The sequence below is a fragment of the Sebastes fasciatus genome, chromosome 5, assembly GCF_043250625.1.
Source record: "Sebastes fasciatus isolate fSebFas1 chromosome 5, fSebFas1.pri, whole genome shotgun sequence".
NCBI lineage: Eukaryota > Metazoa > Chordata > Actinopteri > Perciformes > Sebastidae > Sebastes > Sebastes fasciatus.
Window position 1 is genome coordinate 345,346 of NC_133799.1, and position 18,901 is coordinate 364,246.

At 49.0% G+C, this 18,901-nt stretch overlaps 2 protein-coding genes and 1 long non-coding RNA gene across 43 annotated transcripts; 2 read left to right on the forward strand and 1 right to left on the reverse strand.

Annotated features, from left to right (window-relative positions):
- Positions 1 to 255: 255 nt before the first annotated feature.
- Positions 256 to 11,322, reverse strand: dbt (dihydrolipoamide branched chain transacylase E2). 39 transcript variants are annotated; one of them, XM_074634442.1, is made up of 16 exons: positions 11,216 to 11,322; positions 8,942 to 9,074; positions 7,434 to 7,509; positions 7,134 to 7,315; positions 6,917 to 7,044; positions 6,304 to 6,571; positions 5,954 to 6,120; positions 5,801 to 5,878; positions 4,677 to 4,868; positions 4,475 to 4,546; positions 2,205 to 3,915; positions 2,127 to 2,165; positions 2,010 to 2,048; positions 1,737 to 1,892; positions 1,659 to 1,697; positions 256 to 1,580 (listed from the first exon to the last, which is right to left on the reverse strand). In XM_074634442.1, exons 1-11 carry the CDS (start codon positions 11,258 to 11,260, stop codon positions 3,748 to 3,750), a joined length of 1,509 nt encoding a protein of 502 aa, XP_074490543.1. In that variant the 5' UTR covers positions 11,261 to 11,322; the 3' UTR covers positions 256 to 1,580; positions 1,659 to 1,697; positions 1,737 to 1,892; positions 2,010 to 2,048; positions 2,127 to 2,165; positions 2,205 to 3,747. The 39 variants fall into 39 exon arrangements, with proteins under 39 accessions (XP_074490543.1, XP_074490541.1, XP_074490542.1 ...); XM_074634440.1 differs by having other exon boundaries at positions 1,971 to 2,048; XM_074634441.1 differs by having other exon boundaries at positions 1,932 to 2,048.
- LOC141767304 (uncharacterized) lies at positions 6,038 to 6,435 on the forward strand. Its single transcript, XR_012593822.1, has 2 exons — positions 6,038 to 6,165; positions 6,211 to 6,435. It is a non-coding gene; the product is annotated as an uncharacterized LOC141767304 (long non-coding RNA).
- A 2,025-nt stretch (positions 11,323 to 13,347) lies between the features above and the next one.
- On the forward strand, positions 13,348 to 18,901 carry rtca (RNA 3'-terminal phosphate cyclase). 3 transcript variants are annotated; one of them, XM_074634463.1, is made up of 12 exons: positions 13,348 to 13,429; positions 13,466 to 13,606; positions 13,717 to 13,817; positions 14,709 to 14,852; positions 14,991 to 15,189; positions 15,339 to 15,397; positions 17,096 to 17,237; positions 17,747 to 17,868; positions 18,046 to 18,104; positions 18,247 to 18,341; positions 18,501 to 18,605; positions 18,688 to 18,901. In XM_074634463.1, the coding sequence occupies exons 2-12, from the start codon at positions 13,553 to 13,555 to the stop codon at positions 18,784 to 18,786; spliced, it is 1,179 nt and encodes a 392-aa protein (XP_074490564.1). In that variant the 5' UTR covers positions 13,348 to 13,429; positions 13,466 to 13,552; the 3' UTR covers positions 18,787 to 18,901. The 3 variants fall into 3 exon arrangements, with proteins under 3 accessions (XP_074490564.1, XP_074490566.1, XP_074490565.1); XM_074634465.1 differs by having other exon boundaries at positions 13,362 to 13,606; XM_074634464.1 differs by having other exon boundaries at positions 13,381 to 13,606; positions 14,991 to 15,114.

Sequence of the window (18,901 nt, forward strand, 5' to 3'; positions counted from 1 at the left end):
CGATCCACCTTGACGTAGTCGTCACATTAATATCATATTTATCTTCCGCTCATCTCTTTTCCTCCTCTCTACTGATGATGATGTCACTTCCTGGTTTTTCGACCAATAGGCTTGCACGCTGATGGAGAAGCGCCTCCCACTCCTCTGATAGGTGTGAGAGCTGCTGCTGAACGCTGACAGCCCCGATGATGAAGACGTCGGTCATTTTAAACAAAGTCCGATATCAGAGGACAAAACGACCCGAGTGACCCGGTCCAGTTTGTGCACTTCAGCTTTATTCACCAAGTTTAACCATTTCAGATCCACACGCTCCCAAGAATACAAAAAGCTACGTTAGTTTATTACACTTTGAGTCTGTCGCTAAAAACAAAAACACACGAGGAGTAACAGACGACCAACACCAGGAGCCCGTTACCCAGCAGCCACCGGGACAGAGAGGAAGGTCCTGATCCGGGATCACTTCCATATCTACAAACATTAGAGAGAGGTTCTGGAACAGGTTCAGTACATAGGAACAGACGGGTCAGACCACGAGGATCAGGTCTACAGGTAGACCTCTACCAGAGCAGCAGGAACCAGAACTCAGCATAGGAACAGACGGGTCAGACCACGAGGATCAGGTCTACAGGTAGACCTCTACCAGAGCAGCAGGAACCAGAACTCAGCATAGGAAAAGACGGGTCAGACCACCAGGATCAGGTCTACAGGTAGACCTCTACCAGAGCAGCAGGAACCAGAACTCAGCATAGGAAAAGACGGGTCAGACCACCAGGATCAGGTCTACAGGTAGACCTCTACCAGAGCAGCAGGAACCAGAACTCAGCATAGGAAAAGACGGGTCAGACCACCAGGATCAGGTCTACAGGTAGACCTCTACCAGAGCAGCAGGAACCAGAACTCAGCATAGGAAAAGACGGGTCAGACCACCAGGATCAGGTCTACAGGTAGACCTCTACCAGACCAGCAGGAACCAGAACTCAGATTATTTACACTTCAGTTTGATATCTGTCAGTTTTTATCACAACGAGACTGTGCAGAGGACAGACAAGGGACTGGTTCTGATCCAGTACAGAGACCAGGTGGAGCAACTGGTTCTGATCCAGTAAAGAGACCAGGTGGAGGAACTGGTTCTGATCCAGTACAGAGATCAGATAGAGGAACTGGTTCTGATCCAGTACAGAGATCAGATAGAGGAACTGGTTCTGATCCAGTACAGAGATCAGATAGAGGAACTGGTTCTGATCCAGTACAGAGAGGGAGACACTGTGTTCTTGTCTTCTTATTGAATATTTAGATAATGATAATAACCTAGAGTTGATTTCTGGTGTAAACGAGGCCTCAAACAAACAATCGGATCAGAACCAGAATCATGATTTCATTCATCTCTGAACCAAGCTCCGTCAATCACATTTGGTCACATGACCCCCCACCTGACAGACACCAGGTGTGCTGGCTCCGCCCCCCTTAGACAGGTTAGAACCAGGTGTGCTGGCTCTGCCCACCTCAGACAGGTTAGAACCAGGTGTGCTGGCTCCGCCCACCTCAGACAGGTTAGAACCAGGTGTGCTGGCTCCGCCCCCCTTAGACGGGTTAAAATCAGGTGTGCTGGCTCCGCCCACCTCAGACAGGTTAGAATCAGGTGTGCTGGCTCTGCCCACCTCAGACAGGTTAGAACCAGGTGTGCTGGCTCCGCCCCCCTTAGACGGGTTAAAACCAGGTGTGCTGGCTCCGCCCACCTCAGACAGGTTAGAACCAGGTGTGCTGGCTCCGCCCCCCTTAGACGGGTTAAAATCAGGTGTGCTGGCTCCGCCCACCTCAGACAGGTTAGAATCAGGTGTGCTGGCTCTGCCCACCTCAGACAGGTTAGAACCAGGTGTGCTGGCTCCGCCCCCCTTAGACGGGTTAAAATCAGGTGTGCTGGCTCCGCCCACCTCAGACAGGTTAGAATCAGGTGTGCTGGCTCTGCCCACCTCAGACAGGTTAGAACCAGGTGTGCTGGCTCTGCCCACCTCAGACAGGTTAGAACCAGGTGTGCTGGCTCCGCCCCCCTTAGACGGGTTAAAATCAGGTGTGCTGGCTCCGCCCACCTCAGACAGGTTAGAATCAGGTGTGCTGGCTCTGCCCACCTCAGACAGGTTAGAACCAGGTGTGCTGGCTCCGCCCCCCTTAGACGGGTTAAAACCAGGTGTGCTGGCTCCGCCCACCTCAGACGGGTTAGAACCAGGTGTGAATCCAGGTGATCAGACTGCAGCTACTAAATAATATTTAAAAGATATTGAAGGTCCGACAGGAACCGGTTAGATCAGATTCTGATTCCGGATTCCTGATTCCGGTTCTACTGGATCTTGTTCTACTGGATCTGGTTCTACTGGATCATGGTTCTACTGGATCTGGTTCTACTGGATCATGGTTCTACTGGGTCTGGTTCTACTGGGTCTGGTTCTACAGAGAATGTTTCCTCATAGAACATATGGAGCGTTTCAATGTTTTCAATGTTTCAGTTTAATAACTACAAACTGTTAAATGTGGAACAGGATCTGATCTCAGACCAGCTGCTGGTTCTTGATCCACGTCCAGGTTCAGAAGAACTCAAATGTTAAGCTTACAAAACCTGGATCTGGATCGAAGTTGGATGACCAACCAGGACACACACACAGAAAACAAAAGGGACACTAAAAGTCCACCAGTTCCCTGGTCGACTAGTTCACCAGTTCCCTGGTCGACTGGTTCACCAGTTCCCTGGTCGACTGGTTCACCAGTTCACTGATTGACTGGTTCACCAGTTCATTGGTTGACTGGTTCACCAGTTCCCTGATTGACTAGTTCACCAGTTCCCTGATTGACTAGTTCACCAGTTCCCTGATTGACTAGTTCACCAGTTCCCTGATCGACTAGTTCACCAGTTCCCTGGTCGACTGGTTCACCAGTTCATTGGTTGACTGGTTCACCAGTTCACTGATTGACTAGTTCACCAGTTCCCTGATTGACTAGTTCACCAGTTCCCTGGTCGACTGGTTCACCAGTTCACTGATTGACTGGTTCACCAGTTCATTGGTTGACTAGTTCACCAGTTCCCTGATTGACTAGTTCACCAGTTCCCTGGTCGACTGGTTCACCAGTTCACTGATTGACTGGTTCACCAGTTCATTGGTTGACTGGTTCACCAGTTCACTGATTGACTAGTTCACCAGTTCCCTGGTCGACTGGTTCACCAGTTCACTGATTGACTGGTTCACCAGTTCACTGGTTGACTAGTTCACCAGTTCACTGGTTGACTGGTTCACCAGTTCACTGATTGACTGGTTCACCAGTTCATTGGTTGACTGGTTCACCAGTTCATTGGTTGACTGGTTCACCAGTTCACTAGTTGACTAGTTCACCAGTTCATTGGTTGACTGGTTTACCAGGTCACTGGTTTACCAGTTCCCTGGTCTCCTGGATGTGAACCGGTCTTGGTGCCGGTCATCATCAGTAATAAAAACATGATTTGTGATTAATTAACTGAAACATTAAGAACAAACTGACGACCTTTAACCTTTAACCTTTGAGTGTGTGTGTGTCTGGTCGTCATGGAAACAACATGATTGACAGGCTGACCCCTCCTCCTCCCGGCGCCTCGCTCCAAGGCAACAAGGAAACAACAGTGAGTGAATGCGAAGGCCTCGACCGGGAAGACGAAGCAATGGCGGCGGGAGGAGAAATAGAGGTCCTCCCCGGGGCTGATGGGAAAAAGTTCTCTGTCTCTGTTTACTTGAGGTCCAGAACCATGCTGGCTGGGTTCTCCAGGTAATCCCTCCACAGGTTGGAGAACCGACACATGGTGGCTCCGTCGATGACGCGATGATCCGCCGACCAGCTGACGTTCATGATGTGAGCTCGGACCACCTGACCGCCGGCGTCGAACCGAGGAAGAACCTGATGGAGAACAAAAAACACAAGATGTCTTCTCTCGTTTCTTTTAGATTCTGGTTGTTAGTTTCCGAACCCCTTCCAATGAACTGCCGTCTTAACGTGGTGGGGGCGTCTGTGAGCCCCGGAGACCCTGGGGGCTGGGTGGTCCAGGAGGATGGGGGGTCCGGGGCTCTAGCTCCTGGTCGGGTCTCCTGAAAGTTTACTCACTCAGATGTATTTTTGTTGCTCTGTTCTGTCGATCTGCAATTTATTCTATTACTTAAACTAATAGTGGTGGACCACCAGGCTCTGGATCGGGACCAGGCTCTGGATCAGGACCAGGACCAGGCTCTGGATCAGGACCAGGCTCTGGTTCGGGACCAGGCTCTGGATCAGGACCTCTGCTTTGGTTTTTCATTGTCCTTGCTTCCACTTTATTTATGTTGCTATATCAGATTCATGTTGCCGCCCTGCCAGGAGACGCAGATCACTAACAACCGATCGATGCTGACCGACTCCTCCCCGTCGCCATGACAACTGCACATTCAGATAGAAACAGGACTCACGTTGTTTTGGGACCCACCTGGATTTTTCCCAGCGCTCCGATGGCAACTTCAGGAGGAAGAATGACCGGTTTGGTGTACGTCCCTCCGATCTGATTAAACCAAAAACAGGAAACAGATTCATGTCAGTCGGATCTGAAGCAGGTTCAGGTTCAGGTTCAGGTTCAGGTTCAGGTTCAGGTTCAGGTTCAGGTTCTGGTGTGTTGCTGTTGTTGAACTCACTGATCCGATGTTGGACAGGGTGAAGGTTCCCCCGCTAAGCTCGTTGGTTCCCAGCTGACCTGCAGCTCCGAGCACCTGCAGACGGTTCAGCTCCTGAGCGATCTGGAAGATGCTGAGCAGCTGGACGTTCTTCACGCTGGGAACCAGCAGACCCTGCATGGTGTCCATCGCCAGGCCCACGTTATGGGACGCCTGCAGACCAGAGACACACCCGTCAACAACAACAACAACAACAACATGTCCACACATCTGCAGCAGCGTCTCTCAAAGCGTCTCCTGGGAGACGACAGACTGATCTTGTCTCTGATGACGTCCCATCGTGATGTTTGTTATCTAAATACTAGAGATGCATATACCAGATACCCGATACCAGTATCGGGTATCTGGTCCGATACTGTGCTCATGTACTCGTACTCGCAAAACGGCTCCGATAACACTTTACGGCAGCGTGACGTTCTCGTCACCGTCTTTTGGGTCCTCACGCTCCACCTCCCCCACAGTGCGGGCGAGACGGGCCGGTGGTGCGCCCGACCCCGCTGGGCCGGGATCCCACCTCAGCTGGCGCCGGCCCTCACTTTCATTGCACCATGGGGTTTTGTTTGCACCCTCTGACTCGCACATGCGTTAGACTCCTTGGTCCGTGTTTCAAGACGGGTTGGGTGGGTTGCTGACATCGCCGCAGACCCCTGGAGCCTTTTATGTGGGCCGAGCCCCGCCCTGGGGACACGATGCGGTCGGGGCGCACTGAGGACGGTCCGCCCCGGTGACACTTTGTCCACGGCCCCGGGAAGCACCTTCGCCCCGAGCCTTTCCAAGCCGACCTAGAGCCGGTGGCGGTGCACCGCCTCGTATGCGGGACTCCCCAGCCTGCCGTGTGTCGCTCACACCCTCCAGCTGGCTGTTAACGAGGTCTGAATAAAGTGGTATCGGTGCATCCCTACTCTAATTTAAACATCCTGATACAGATTCCTGAATCTATTTGTGAATCAATGGACCACTTACTAACTTTCTACAGAGCTTTCAACCATCCTCAGTGGACGGAGGAGCTCAGTTGTCATGGAGACGACTATAACGACCCCTAACCTGACATAGATAAGACGTGCTGAAGAATAGGAGGTGCTGACCTTGTAGGTGATGTTCTGGCAGCCTTCGTCCACGGAGGCGTTCAGGATTGGGAAGTGGAGGAGGCTGAGGGAGGCAGCCTGGACCAATGAGAGCGCAGCATTAATATCATCACTCAACGTTCAACCAATCAGCATCAACGTGAGCGGCGGTACCTTGATGAAGAAAGGCATGTAGCTCAGTTTGACCCCTCGACCTTCAGACATGGATCTGAGTTCAGCTCTCAGAGACACCAGGCGGCTCAGGTCCACCTCGTCACAGTACCCGAAGTGAGGGATCTTCAGCGCCGCCGTCATCGTCTTCACCATCGCTCTGTGGAAACCTGGAGGACAAACACAGACCTGAACCTGGAGTCTACTGGGTACAGGTGTGTTCAGAACACAGACCTGGACCTGGAGTCTACTGGATACAGGTGTGTTCAGACACCAGAGGTGACCCTCCTGTTAAACCCTCTGGACTAGACCACTGATCCTGTTACCATGATAAATGTGGACCGGTCTCTGACCTTTGAGGGGCTCGGTGACGTCCTTGCCGGTGAAGACAGGTTTGGGGGTGGTGGGTTCAGGTTTGATGGCTGCCGTAGTGCTCACAGGCCTGGCAGCAGCAGCAGCGGCAGCGGCACCGGCAGCGGCAGGGGGGGGGGCCGGAGTCTGGATCTCCTGGAACAGGGTCGGAGGTATGATGGCTCCGGTCTGCTTCGCCAGGAAGTTCAGGATGTCCTCCTTCAGGATCCGTCCGTCTCTCCCCGTCCCCACCACCTCACTGAGCTTAATCTGAGACAGACCAGTCAAACCAGTCACAGGTTAAACTGGGGACAGACTGGGGACAGACTGGAGACAGACTGGGAACAGACTGGAGACAGACTGGGAACAGACTGGAGACAGACTGGGGGACAGACTGGAGAAAGACTGGAGACAGACTGGGGACAGACTGGGGACAGACTGGAGACAGACTGGGGGACAGACTGGAGACAGACTGGAGACAGACTGGGGGACAGACTGGAGACAGACTGGGGGACAGACTGGGGGACAGACTGGGGGACAGACTGGAGACAGACTGGAGACAGACTGGGGGACAGACTGGAGACAGACTGGAGACAGACTGGGGGACAGACTTACGTTGTTCTCCATGGCGAGGCGCCTGACGGCGGGCGTGGCCTGGGTCTTGTGTCCTTTGATCTCCTGGTGGGTGTGTTCTTCTCGAGCCATGGCGGGCGTCTCCACCACGTCCTCCTCCTGGATCACCTCTGATCAAAGACAAGGTTTGAGTCTGAACCAGAACAACAGGAGACACCGAGGACCTGGTTCCAGACTAACGTCAGGTGTCGCGTCTCACCTGAACTGGACTCTGTCTCGATGTCCACCAGTGGTTTTCCCACTAAGGCGGTGGCGTCCACGTCGTAGTAGAGTCTCTTGATGACTCCGTCGTAGCGGCTGGTGATGGTGACGGACGCCTTATCGCTCTGGACCTCACAGATACTGTCGAACTGGGACACCTTATCGCCCTCCTTCACGTACCTGAGAGACAATCAGATCCACTAAGAGACAAAGACCATCTGCTAGACTCTGTTCCACAAAGTACCTGAGAGACAATCAATTCATATAGTCTCAGGACTCATGTGGTCTCAGTACGTACCATTCCTTCACCGTCACCTCCATGATTCCCTCTCCGATGTCAGACAGTTTGAACTGGACGATTGGTCCTCGAGTCACTGCAGGAGAGAACACATCAACGACATCATCACAACGACATCACAACGACGTCATCACAACATCACAACGACATCATCACAACGTCATCAACGACATCATCAAAACGTCATCAACAACATCACAACGACATCATCACAACGACATCAACGACATCATCAAAATGTCATCAACGACATCACAACGACATCACAACGACATCATCACGTCATCAACGACATCATCACAACGACATCATCAAAACGTCATCAACGACATCACAACGACATCATCACAACGACATCACAACGACATCATCACAACGTCATCAACGACATCACAACGACATCACAACGTCATCACATCATCAACGTCATCATCACAACGTCATCACATCATCAACGACATCATCACAACGTCATCAACGACATCATCAAAACGTCATCAACGACATCACAACGACATCACAACGTCATCACATCATCAACGTCATCATCACAACGTCATCACATCATCAACGTCATCATCACAACGTCATCACATCATCAACGACATCATCACAACGTCATCAACGACATCATCAAAACGTCATCAACGACATCACAACGACATCACAACGTCATCACATCATCAACGTCATCATCACAACGACATCACGACGTCATCAACGACATCATCAACGACATCATCACAACGTCATCAACGACATCATCAAAACGTCATCAACGACATCATCACGTCATCAACGACATCATCACAACGTCATCAACGACATCACAACGACATCATCACAACGTCATCACATCATCAACGACATCATCACAACGTCATCAACGACATCACAACGACATCACAACGTCATCACATCATCAACGACATCATCACAACGTCATCAAAACGTCATCAACGACATCACAACGACATCACAACGTCATCACATCATCAACGTCATCATCACAACGACATCACGACGTCATCAACGACATCATCAACGACATCGTCACAACGACATCATCATTTGGTCTGAAGGACTCCTGTGATCTGAGACCTGATTATTGAACCTGTATCTCTTGAACTGTGTAATGAACCAGGAAGAAGTCCATCGGCAGTAACCAGGAGCCAGCCCACTTTAGTCTGGCAGGTCGCCACGGTAACTTCCAGGATGTGTAACAGTAGAAAGCAGTGAATAAAGAGTTTGTTGTGTGGAGGACTGGAAGACTAGACACATTCCTGAAACTGGATCGACCAGATCTGAACGGACTCTGAATGATTCACTGATTATAAGTTCACACTACTAAATAATCTACTAAACTTCTAAAGAACCAGACAGAGGTTCTGTGTGTAGACTTTGGTCCCTGCTGGAGTCAGGACTTTGGGTTCTGGTAATGTCAGGACGTTGATCCCTGCTGGAGTCTGGTAATGTCAGGACTTTGATCCCTGCTGGTCTGGACTTACCGGTGGTGGTGTACAGCGTCCTGCTGCTGAACATCTGGAGGTTTCGGTCACATCTGAAGGTGAGCGGCTGCACAGTTCTGTCAGATCTGAAGTTCTGCAGCCGGAAACATCGACGACGGTACTGCTGACTCAGCTGACAGGAAGAGAACCAGACAGGTACAAAGATCACCTGGACTGTTCAACAACAGACAGTACGGGACAGGTAGAGTCCTCAAAGACGGGTCTGTGGTCTACCCGTCGTTGAGGACTCTACCCGTCTGTGTGGACTCTACCCCTCGTTGATGACTCTACGCGTCGTTGAGGACTCTACCCGTCGTTGAGGACTCTACCCGTCTGTGAGGACTCTACCCGTCTGTGAGGACTCTACCCGTCGTTGAGGACTCTACCCGTCTGTGTGGACTCTACCCGTCGTTGAGGACTCTACCCGTCTGTGAGGACTCTACCCGTCTGTGAGGACTCTACCCGTCGTTGAGGACTCTACCCGTCTGTGTGGACTCTACCCGTCTGTGAGGACTCTACCCGTCTGTGAGGACTCTACCCGTCGTTGAGGACTCTACCCGTCTGTGTGGACTCTACCCGTCGTTGAGGACTCTACCCGTCTGTGTGGACTCTACCCGTCGTTGAGGACTCTACCCGTCTGTGAGGACTCTACCCGTCTGTGTGGACTCTACCCGTCGTTGAGGACTCTACCCGTCGTTGAGGACTCTACCCGTCTGTGAGGACTCTACCCGTCTGTGAGGACTCTACCCGTCGTTGAGGACTCTACCCGTCGTTGAGGACTCTACCCGTCTGTGAGGACTCTACCCGTCTGTGAGGACTCTACCCGTCTGTGAGGACTCTACCCGTCGTTGAGGACTCTACCCGTCGTTGAGGACTCTACCCGTCGTTGAGGACTCTACCCGTCTGTGTGGACTCTACCCCTCGTTGATGACTCTACGCGTCGTTGAGGACTCTACCCGTCGTTGAGGACTCTACCCGTCTGTGAGGACTCTACCCGTCTGTGAGGACTCTACCCGTCGTTGAGGACTCTACCCGTCTGTGTGGACTCTACCCGTCGTTGAGGACTCTACCCGTCTGTGAGGACTCTACCCGTCTGTGAGGACTCTACCCGTCGTTGAGGACTCTACCCGTCTGTGTGGACTCTACCCGTCTGTGAGGACTCTACCCGTCTGTGAGGACTCTACCCGTCGTTGAGGACTCTACCCGTCTGTGTGGACTCTACCCGTCGTTGAGGACTCTACCCGTCTGTGTGGACTCTACCCGTCGTTGAGGACTCTACCCGTCTGTGAGGACTCTACCCGTCGTTGAGGACTCTACCCGTCTGTGTGGACTCTACCCCTCGTTGAGGACTCTACCCGTCGTTGAGGACTCTACCCGTCTGTGAGGACTCTACCCGTCTGTGAGGACTCTACCCGTCTGTGTGGACTCTACCCGTCGTTGAGGACTCTACCCGTCGTTGAGGACTCTACCCGTCTGTGAGGACTCTACCCGTCTGTGAGGACTCTACCCGTCTGTGAGGACTCTACCCGTCGTTGAGGACTCTACCCGTCGTTGAGGACTCTACCCGTCTGTGAGGACTCTACCCGTCTGTGTGGACTCTACCCGTCGTTGAGGACTCTACCCGTCGTTGAGGACTCTACCCGTCTGTGAGGACTCTACCCGTCGTTGAGGACTCTACCCGTCTGTGAGGACTCTACCCGTCGTTGAGGACTCTGTAGAGCTTTGAGTGGTCAGAAGACTAGAAAAGCGCTGTATAAGTCCATTTATCTTGTACTTTGATACTTTAAATACATTTTGCTGATAATACTTTTTAAATGTTACTAAAGTCAAATAAATCTTTTTTACGGCAGATATCTATATCTATATCTATAGATATAGATATAGATATAGATATAGATAAATATAGTTCTTTATACTCCATAAAGGAGCTGAACACTTCCTCCTAACAGCTGTTAGCCTGTTAGCCTGTTAGCATGTGTGAGCCAGCAGCTGGTTCACCTGCAGGATGCTACCTGCAGACTGAAGCTGCATGATAAACACACCAGTTAGCAGTCAGCCGGTAACACTGTCTCTGTTTTCATTTCATTCTGTTGCTTTATTAGCATCAGAGTTAGCATCACTGCTAACAGGCTGACCGGGTGACGGAGTGATGACGTCACTGGAGGTTAGCAGCAGAACCAAACAGAGAGCAGAGCAGCAGAGCCCAGAGAGGCTCAGAGAGGCTCAGAGAGGCTCAGAGAGGCTGTTAGCAGAGAGAGCTGTGGAGTTTCTCACCAGCTGTTGGAGCATCCTGAAGGAGCCTCTGGTCACCGCCGCCATCTTTACTCTGCTCTCTGACGTCACAGCTGCACGCCCCTCTCAGGAGCCAATCACCGCTCAGCTCCTCTCAGCAGCCAATCACCGCTCAGCGTCTTGTTCTCTTCCGGGTGCAGCAGACTGGACGCAGCAGTGACGTAACACTGCCACCCAGCGGCCAGCGGCGGAACTACAGCGCTGCTGCTGTTCAAGATTCAAGATTCAAGATTCAAGATGTTTATTGTCACGCCGGTTGTACAGGTACAAACGTGTGAAATACTTTTTGCTGGGAAGCTCCATTAAAATAATAAATTATATTACATTTCCATTATAATTATAAAAGGAAATACTTTATACAAGGCATATTAAGAACATATTTATTAAGAATATATACAGTATATACAGTATAGGATATATTTTTGTGTAAGAATGTGTCGAACGAATTATAGATTTAAAAGTCTGATGGCCTGGGGAAAAAAACTGTTCTCAGTCTGCTGCTGAGAGTCCTGGGGGTCCTGTATCTTCTACCAGAGGGCAGGAGGGAGAACAGGCTGTTGTGGGGGTGTGTCGTGTCCTTAATGACCCTCATTGACTTCCTGAGGCACCGCTGGGTGTAAAGCTCCTGCAGGCTGGGCAGCTCACACCCGGTGATGTGTTGGGCCGAGCGCACCACCCTTTCCAGCGCCTTACGTTATTACAATATATAATAATAATAATAATAATAATAATAATAATAATAATAATAATAATGATGATGATTCTAATAATAATAATAATAATAATAATAATAATAATAATAATAATAATGATGATTCTAATAATAATAATAATAATAATAATAATAATAATGATGATTCTAATAATAATAATAATAATAATAATAATGATTCTAATAATTATTATTATTATTCTAATAATAATAATAATTCTAATAATGATAATAATAATAATAATAATAATAATAATAATAATAATAGTAATAATAATATAATGATTCTAATAATACATTTAGTTATCTATTTATTTAACTTTACGGTCTCTGTACCTCATAACGCTCTCTTTAAGTGCTCCTGATATTCTCTATTTTTACTTATTCTAGCTGTACATACCAATTTTTATTATTATTATTATACATATTATTATTATTATCATTAAATATCATTTGTCAATATCATTGTATTTGTTGTTATTGATATTAATGATATTATTGTTATTGTTATTATTATGTTACTTCCCTATCTATCTGTACTTATTTCTGTCTTTGTGCTGCTGCAACACCTCAATGTCCCTCTGAAGATCAATAAAGGTTTATCTTATCTTATCTCATCTCATGTTATCTTATTATTTAAAAGCATACTTCCCTATCTATCCATCTATCTATATCTATATCTATAGTTTATTAATAGGTTGGAACCCATTCAGGAACTTTATCTTCTTTTTAAACGTTGTATTCGTCTATTCATGTTACTGCTGCTGTTCTTCCCGCTGCCTGCAGGAGGCGACACAACTCAACCACCGGAAGCATCAAGTTCACTGAGGAGAAACCGGAGTAATACCGGAAATGGTTTTCAAAATAAAGTGCATTACATATGTTGGTTTGTGTGAAATAACTAAATATACATTTTCAAATACTATAATTAAGTATACTTTTTAAGGTACCTGTACTTTTATACTTCTACTCCGGTCCATGTACACGACAGCTGTAGATACTGTGACGACCGTATGTAAAATAAAAACACATATAATAGTATAATATTGTATATAATATAACATGTAATAATATAAATATATCAAACATGATATATGTTAAACTACTCAGCAGTATGTAAAGAAGTCATGTGACGTGTAAACCGTTCATTTATCAATAGTATAACAAACTCAAAATATAAAAGAGTATTTTTTGCTGTTAATACTTAACTTTATTAAACATTCCTGTTTACATTACAGTTCATTCATTTTACAGTTCCTGTCTACCACAAATATATATTATTTTATTTTTACTAAATGTGTTTATAGATTTGATGTCTAGTTGCTTGTTTTATTCCTTTATATTCCCATTTAATGAGCGTTCCAACACAACAACTACTCTTATTCTGAAAGCCAGCGGAAGTGTAATTATTGTGACTCGACAAAGAAGAAGAAGAAGAAGAAGAAGAAGAACTCGTAGTAGTCCCGGTCCTGGTTGTGGTTCTGGTTGTGGTTCTGGTTGTGGTCCTGGTTGTGGTCCTAGTTGTGGTTCTGGTTGTGTGGTTGTGTGGTCCAGTCAGAAACAGTCTCTCCGTGTTAAACAGTGTCCCGGTGTTGGTGCTGGTCCAGATGGAGATGGAGTCCTCCTCCGCGGTGGAGATAGACGGCAGCGTGATGGAGGGAGTGAGTATCACAACATGCTAACATGCTAACAGAAGGCTAGGCTAGCTGTAGCTGCCGGTTCTGAGCGGGTTCCGGTTCTGATGTGTCTCTGTTCCTCTCTGTGTCTTCAGGGCGGGCAGATCCTCAGACTGTCCGCAGCGCTGAGCTGCATCAGCGGCTCCTCCATCAGAATCACCAAGATCAGAGCCGGAAGAACCTCACCTGGACTCAGGTGAGATACAGCTAGCAGCTAACAGCTAACAGCTAACAGCTAACAGCTAGCAGCTAACAGCTAACAGCTAACAGTTAGCAGCTAACAGCTAACAGCTAACAGTTAGCAGCTAACAGCTAGCAGCTAACAGCTAGCAGCTAACGTTAGCCTATTGATTGGAGTTGAGTCCAGGGCTAGTAACTCAGCTACTGAGTTACTCTGTAACTAAGTTACTGAGTAGCTCAGTAACACTCAGTAACACTCAGTAACACTCAGTAACTGAGCTACTCAGTAAGTTATTGAGTATTAGCAGATAACAATGAAAAGCAGAGCTGGTAGTAGTAACGGTTGTTTGAACCTTTCTGTAGCTTCTCTGGTAGCTGAAGGTCTCCTGGTTCCTTCCTGCTGCTGGGAACCTTTCTGTAGCTTCAGTGGAGAAAAGACGACGCCAACAAGACTGCATTGAAATATCCCCTAAAGTCAGAGTTTGTGTTTTGTAGACAGACGTTCAGACCTCCTGATACATGGATGAATACATCCAGACAACCTGCTGCAGCTGCTCTAGAACTCAGCATCCATCCTCTTCATCCAGCAGCGTTTACATTTACACATTCTAGAAATAGAACAGAAATCTTTGCAGATTCTTTGTGGCAGTCTTTCTTCCACTAAATGGGAGCAGCGTCAATCACTTCTGTTCATGATGTTTATTGATTTACTGGAAGGATCAAATATGTGCCGAGTTCACTAGAAGACTCTCAGCACCCCAAACCTAGTCTTATCTGTCATCTGTTGAGTGACGGAGGTGAAAACAACTTCTGAATGGAGTTCTGAGGAAACAGAGTTTGGTGAGACATATCAGATGTTCAGTTTATGGCTGCTGTATAATGTGTGTGTGTGTGTGTGTGTGTGTAGACCTCAGCACCTGAGTGGCCTCCAGCTGGTCTCAGATCTGTGTTCAGGTGATCTACAGGGAGCCTCCATCGGCTCCACTGACATCACTCTGACTCCAGGAAAGATCCAGTCAGGAAACTACACAGCTGATCCTCAGACAGCAGGGTGAGACTGTCTCTCTGTCTGTCTGTCTCTCTCTCTCTCTGTCTCTCTGACAGTGAGACAGGGTCCAGTTGTCCTGTGTTACTGACTCATTGAGTTCTTCTTCTTTTAATGTGTGTGTGTGGGGGGTGTGTGTATCAGGAGTGTGTGTCTGTTACTCCAGGTGTCTCTACCTTGTTCTCTGTTCGCTGCTTCGTCCTCTGAGCTCCGTCTGAAGGGAGGAACCAACGCAGAGATGGCTCCTCAGATAGACTACACCATCAAGGTACTACTACTACTACACCTAGTACTACACTCTGTATACACAGAGATGGCTCCTCAGATAGACTACACCATCAAGGTACTCTCAGTACTACACTCAGTACAGACAATGTACACTCACTGTAAACATGTATACAGTGTACATCACATGTTGTACACTCACTGTGTACTTTCTGTATACATGTATACAGAGTATGTTGTGTACTAACGGTGTATTTTCTTCTTCAGGTGTTTAAACCGATCGTGGAGAAGTTTGGAGTCCATTTTGACTGTGATGTCATCATGAGGTCAGTGTCCTGTTTCCTATCTGCTCAATAGAAACATACCCAGGGTATCTCGGGCATACCCAGGGTATCTCCTGGTTATCTGGCTTCACTAACTCTAACAACAGAGATAAAACTAAGCATTCCTGTGAAGCTGGTTATCAACTAGTAACAGCCAACTAGTCTACTGACCAATAGCAGACATGGACCAGTCTACTGACCAATAGCAGACATGGACCAGTCTACTGACCAATCGCAGACATGGACCAGTCTACTGACCAATAGCAGACATGGACCAGTCTACTGACCAATAGCAGACATGGACCAGTCTACTGACCAATAGCAGACATGGACCAGTCTACTGACCAATCGCAGACATGGACCAGTCTACTGACCAATAGCAGACATGGACCAGTCTACTGACCAATAGCAGACATGGACCAGTCTACTGACCAATAGCAGACATGGACCAGTCTACTGACCAATAGCAGACATGGACCAGTCTACTGACCAATCGCAGACATGGACCAGTCTACTGACCAGTCTACTGACCAATAGCAGACATGGACCAGTCTACTGACCAATCGCAGACATGGACCAGTCTACAGACCCATCGCAGACATGGCCCAGTCTACAGACCCATCGCAGACATGGCCCAGTCTACAGACCCATCGCAGACATGGCCCAGTCTACAGACCCATCGCAGACATGGCCCAGTCTACAGACCCATCGCAGACATGGCCCAGTGTACAGACCAATCGCAGACATGGCCCAGTGTACAGACCAATCGCAGACATGGCCCAGTGTACAGACCAATCGCAGACATGGCCCAGTCTACAGACCAATCGCAGACATGGACCAGTCTACAGACCAATCGCAGACATGGACCAGTGTACAGACCAATCGCAGACATGGACCAGTCTACAGACCAATCACAGACATGGACCAGTCTACAGACCAATCGCAGACATGGACCAGTCTACAGACCAATCACAGACATGGCCCAGTGTACAGACCAATCACAGACATGGACCAGTGTACAGACCAATCACAGACATGGACCAGTCTACAGACCAATCACAGACATGGCCCAGTGTACAGACCAATCACAGAAACATTTATCAAAGGAAGAGTGAACTATATTACCTAGACCACGCCCCCTCCAGATTCACCCAGACCACGCCCCCTCCAGATTGAGTGGACCTGATGGCAGCCTTGTCTGTGTTTCAGGGGGTACTACCCTAATGATGGTGGTCTGGTCTTGGTTTCAGGGGGTACTACCCTGACGATGGTGGTCTGGTCTTGGTTTCAGGGGGTACTACCCTAATGATGGTGGTCTGGTCTTGGTTTCAGGGGGTACTACCCTGACGATGGTGGTCTGGTCTTGGTTTCAGGGGGTACTACCCTAATGATGGTGGTCTGGTCTTGGTTCCAGGGGGTATTACCCTGACGATGGTGGTCTGGTCTTGGTTTCAGGGGGTACTACCCTAATGATGGTGGTCTGGTCTTGGTTTCAGGGAGTACTACCCTGACGATGGCGGTCTGGTCTTTGTTTCAGGGGGTACTACCTTGACGATGGCGGTCTGGTCTTTGTTTCAGGGGGTACTACCCTGACGATGGCGGTCTTGTCTGTGTTTCAGGGGGTACTACCCTAATGATGGCGGTCTGGTCTGTGTTTCAGGGGGTACTAAACTAATGATGGCGGTCTTGTCTGTGTTTCAGGGGGTACTACCCTCGAGGCGGCGGTGAGGTGGCGGTGACGGTGAACCCGGTCAAAGAGCTGCAGCCGGTCGTCATGACGGAGAGAGGAACCATCACTAAGATCTACGGCCGCGCCTTCGTCGCCGGAGTCCTGCCCTACAAAGTAAAGTTACCACGGCAACACAGACAGGAAGTGATGTCATAACAGGGGTTCTTTAATCCTTCTCAAATGACGGGTTGATCAGGTCCAGGTATTGATCGGGTCCACGTAGTGGTCGGGTCCGCGTAGTGGTCGGGTCCGCGTAGTGATCGGGTCCGCGTAGTGATCGGGTCCGCGTATTGATCGGTTCCGCGTATTGATGGGGTCCAGGTATTGATCGGGTCTGCGTATTGATCGGTTCCGCGTATTGATCGGGTCCGCGTATTGATGGGGTCCAGGTATTGATCGGGTCTGCGTATTGATCGGTTCCGCGTATTGATCGGTTCCGCGTATTGATGGGGTCCAGGTATTGATCGGGTCTGCGTATTGATCGGTTCCGCGTATTGATCGGTTCCGCGTATTGATGGGGTCCAGGTATTGATCGGGTCTGCGTATTGATCGGTTCCGCGTATTGATCGGTTCCGCGTATTGATGGGGTCCAGGTATTGACTGTGTCCTCTGTGTGTCTTCAGCTGGCTAAAGACATGTCGTCTGCTGCTGTTCGGACCATCAGGAAGGAAATCAAAGATCTGTACATCAACATCGCGGCGCTGCAGGAGAAAGAGATGGCCTTCGGGAACGGCAGCGGCATCATGTAAGCCCCGCCCACCTGCTGACATCACTACTGATGTAAAGTCAAGCTGACAACATGAAAACAGCTGTAAACATGGGAACTTCCTTTGACTGACGGTGGTTGTAGTTTGTCCCACGTACAGTGAACACCTCCTGAGCCAGAGCTCTCTGATTGGTCCGTCTCCTCTCTGTGTTTCAGCATCATCGCGGAGTCGTCCACAGGTTGTGTGTTCGCAGGTTCGGCTCTGGGGAAGAAAGGTGAGCAGCTGCTGGGACCCTTAAACGGTCTGGTCTAACGGACCAATCACAGAGCTGAGCTGCAATGTGACGTCTGTCAGGTGGGACCAGACAGCCAATCAGAGGGGTAACAGGGTAACAAACGTGTGTGTGTGTGTTTCAGGTGTGTATGTAGATAAAATTGGTATTGAAGCTGCTGAGATGTTGCTGAGAAACATCCGACACAACGGCTGCGTGGACGAGTTCCTGCAGGACCAGGTGAGACGCACCTTCTGACCTCACTGTGACCTTACTCTGACCTCACTGTGACCTTACTCTGACCTCACTGTGACCTTACTCTGACCTCACTGTGACCTTACTCTGACCCGTGGATGTTCAATATTATAAAACGTGCTCTGACCTCCTCTTCCTCCTCAGCTCATCATCTTCATGGCGTTGGCGAAGGGAACGTCCCGGATTCGAACCGGCGCCGTGACGCTGCACACGCAGACGGCCATTCACATCGCGGAGCAGCTGACTCAGGTCAGAGACACTCGGAGGTCACACGGAGGTCAAACTGTCTGAGTGTGTTTATAATATTTAACGTTCATGTTTCTGTTTGCAGGCAAAGTTCACAATAACGAAGTCTGAGGACGAGCTGAGCAGCAACAACACCTTCATCATCGAGTGTGTAGGATCAGGAGCCGCTAACACACACCTGTAAACACACACACACACACACACACACACACACACACACACTCTCCAGCTGCCCCCCCCATCATGGCCGACCCTCTCAGCTTCTGTCTCAGGATGTTTCATTAAAACTGTAATAAATC

Bases quoted from the DNA above. Each gene is read 5' to 3' on its own strand.
- rtca (XM_074634463.1), top strand. From the start codon at position 13,553: ATGGAGATGGAGTCCTCCTCCGCGGTGGAGATAGACGGCAGCGTGATG. The intron at 18,105-18,246 runs GTGAGCAGCTGC...TGTGTGTTTCAG, and splicing joins TTCGGCTCTGGGGAAGAAAG to GTGTGTATGTAGATAAAATT. The intron at 18,606-18,687 runs GTCAGAGACACT...TTCTGTTTGCAG, and splicing joins TCGCGGAGCAGCTGACTCAG to GCAAAGTTCACAATAACGAA.
- dbt (XM_074634455.1), bottom strand. From the start codon at position 11,260: ATGGCGGCGGTGACCAGAGGCTCCTTCAGGATGCTCCAACAGCTG. The intron at 9,075-11,215 runs GTGAGAAACTCC...TCTTCCTGTCAG, and splicing joins TCAGGATGCTCCAACAGCTG to CTGAGTCAGCAGTACCGTCG. The intron at 4,869-5,800 runs GTCAGCACCTCC...TCTGGTCTGCAG, and splicing joins GCCAGAACATCACCTACAAG to GCGTCCCATAACGTGGGCCT.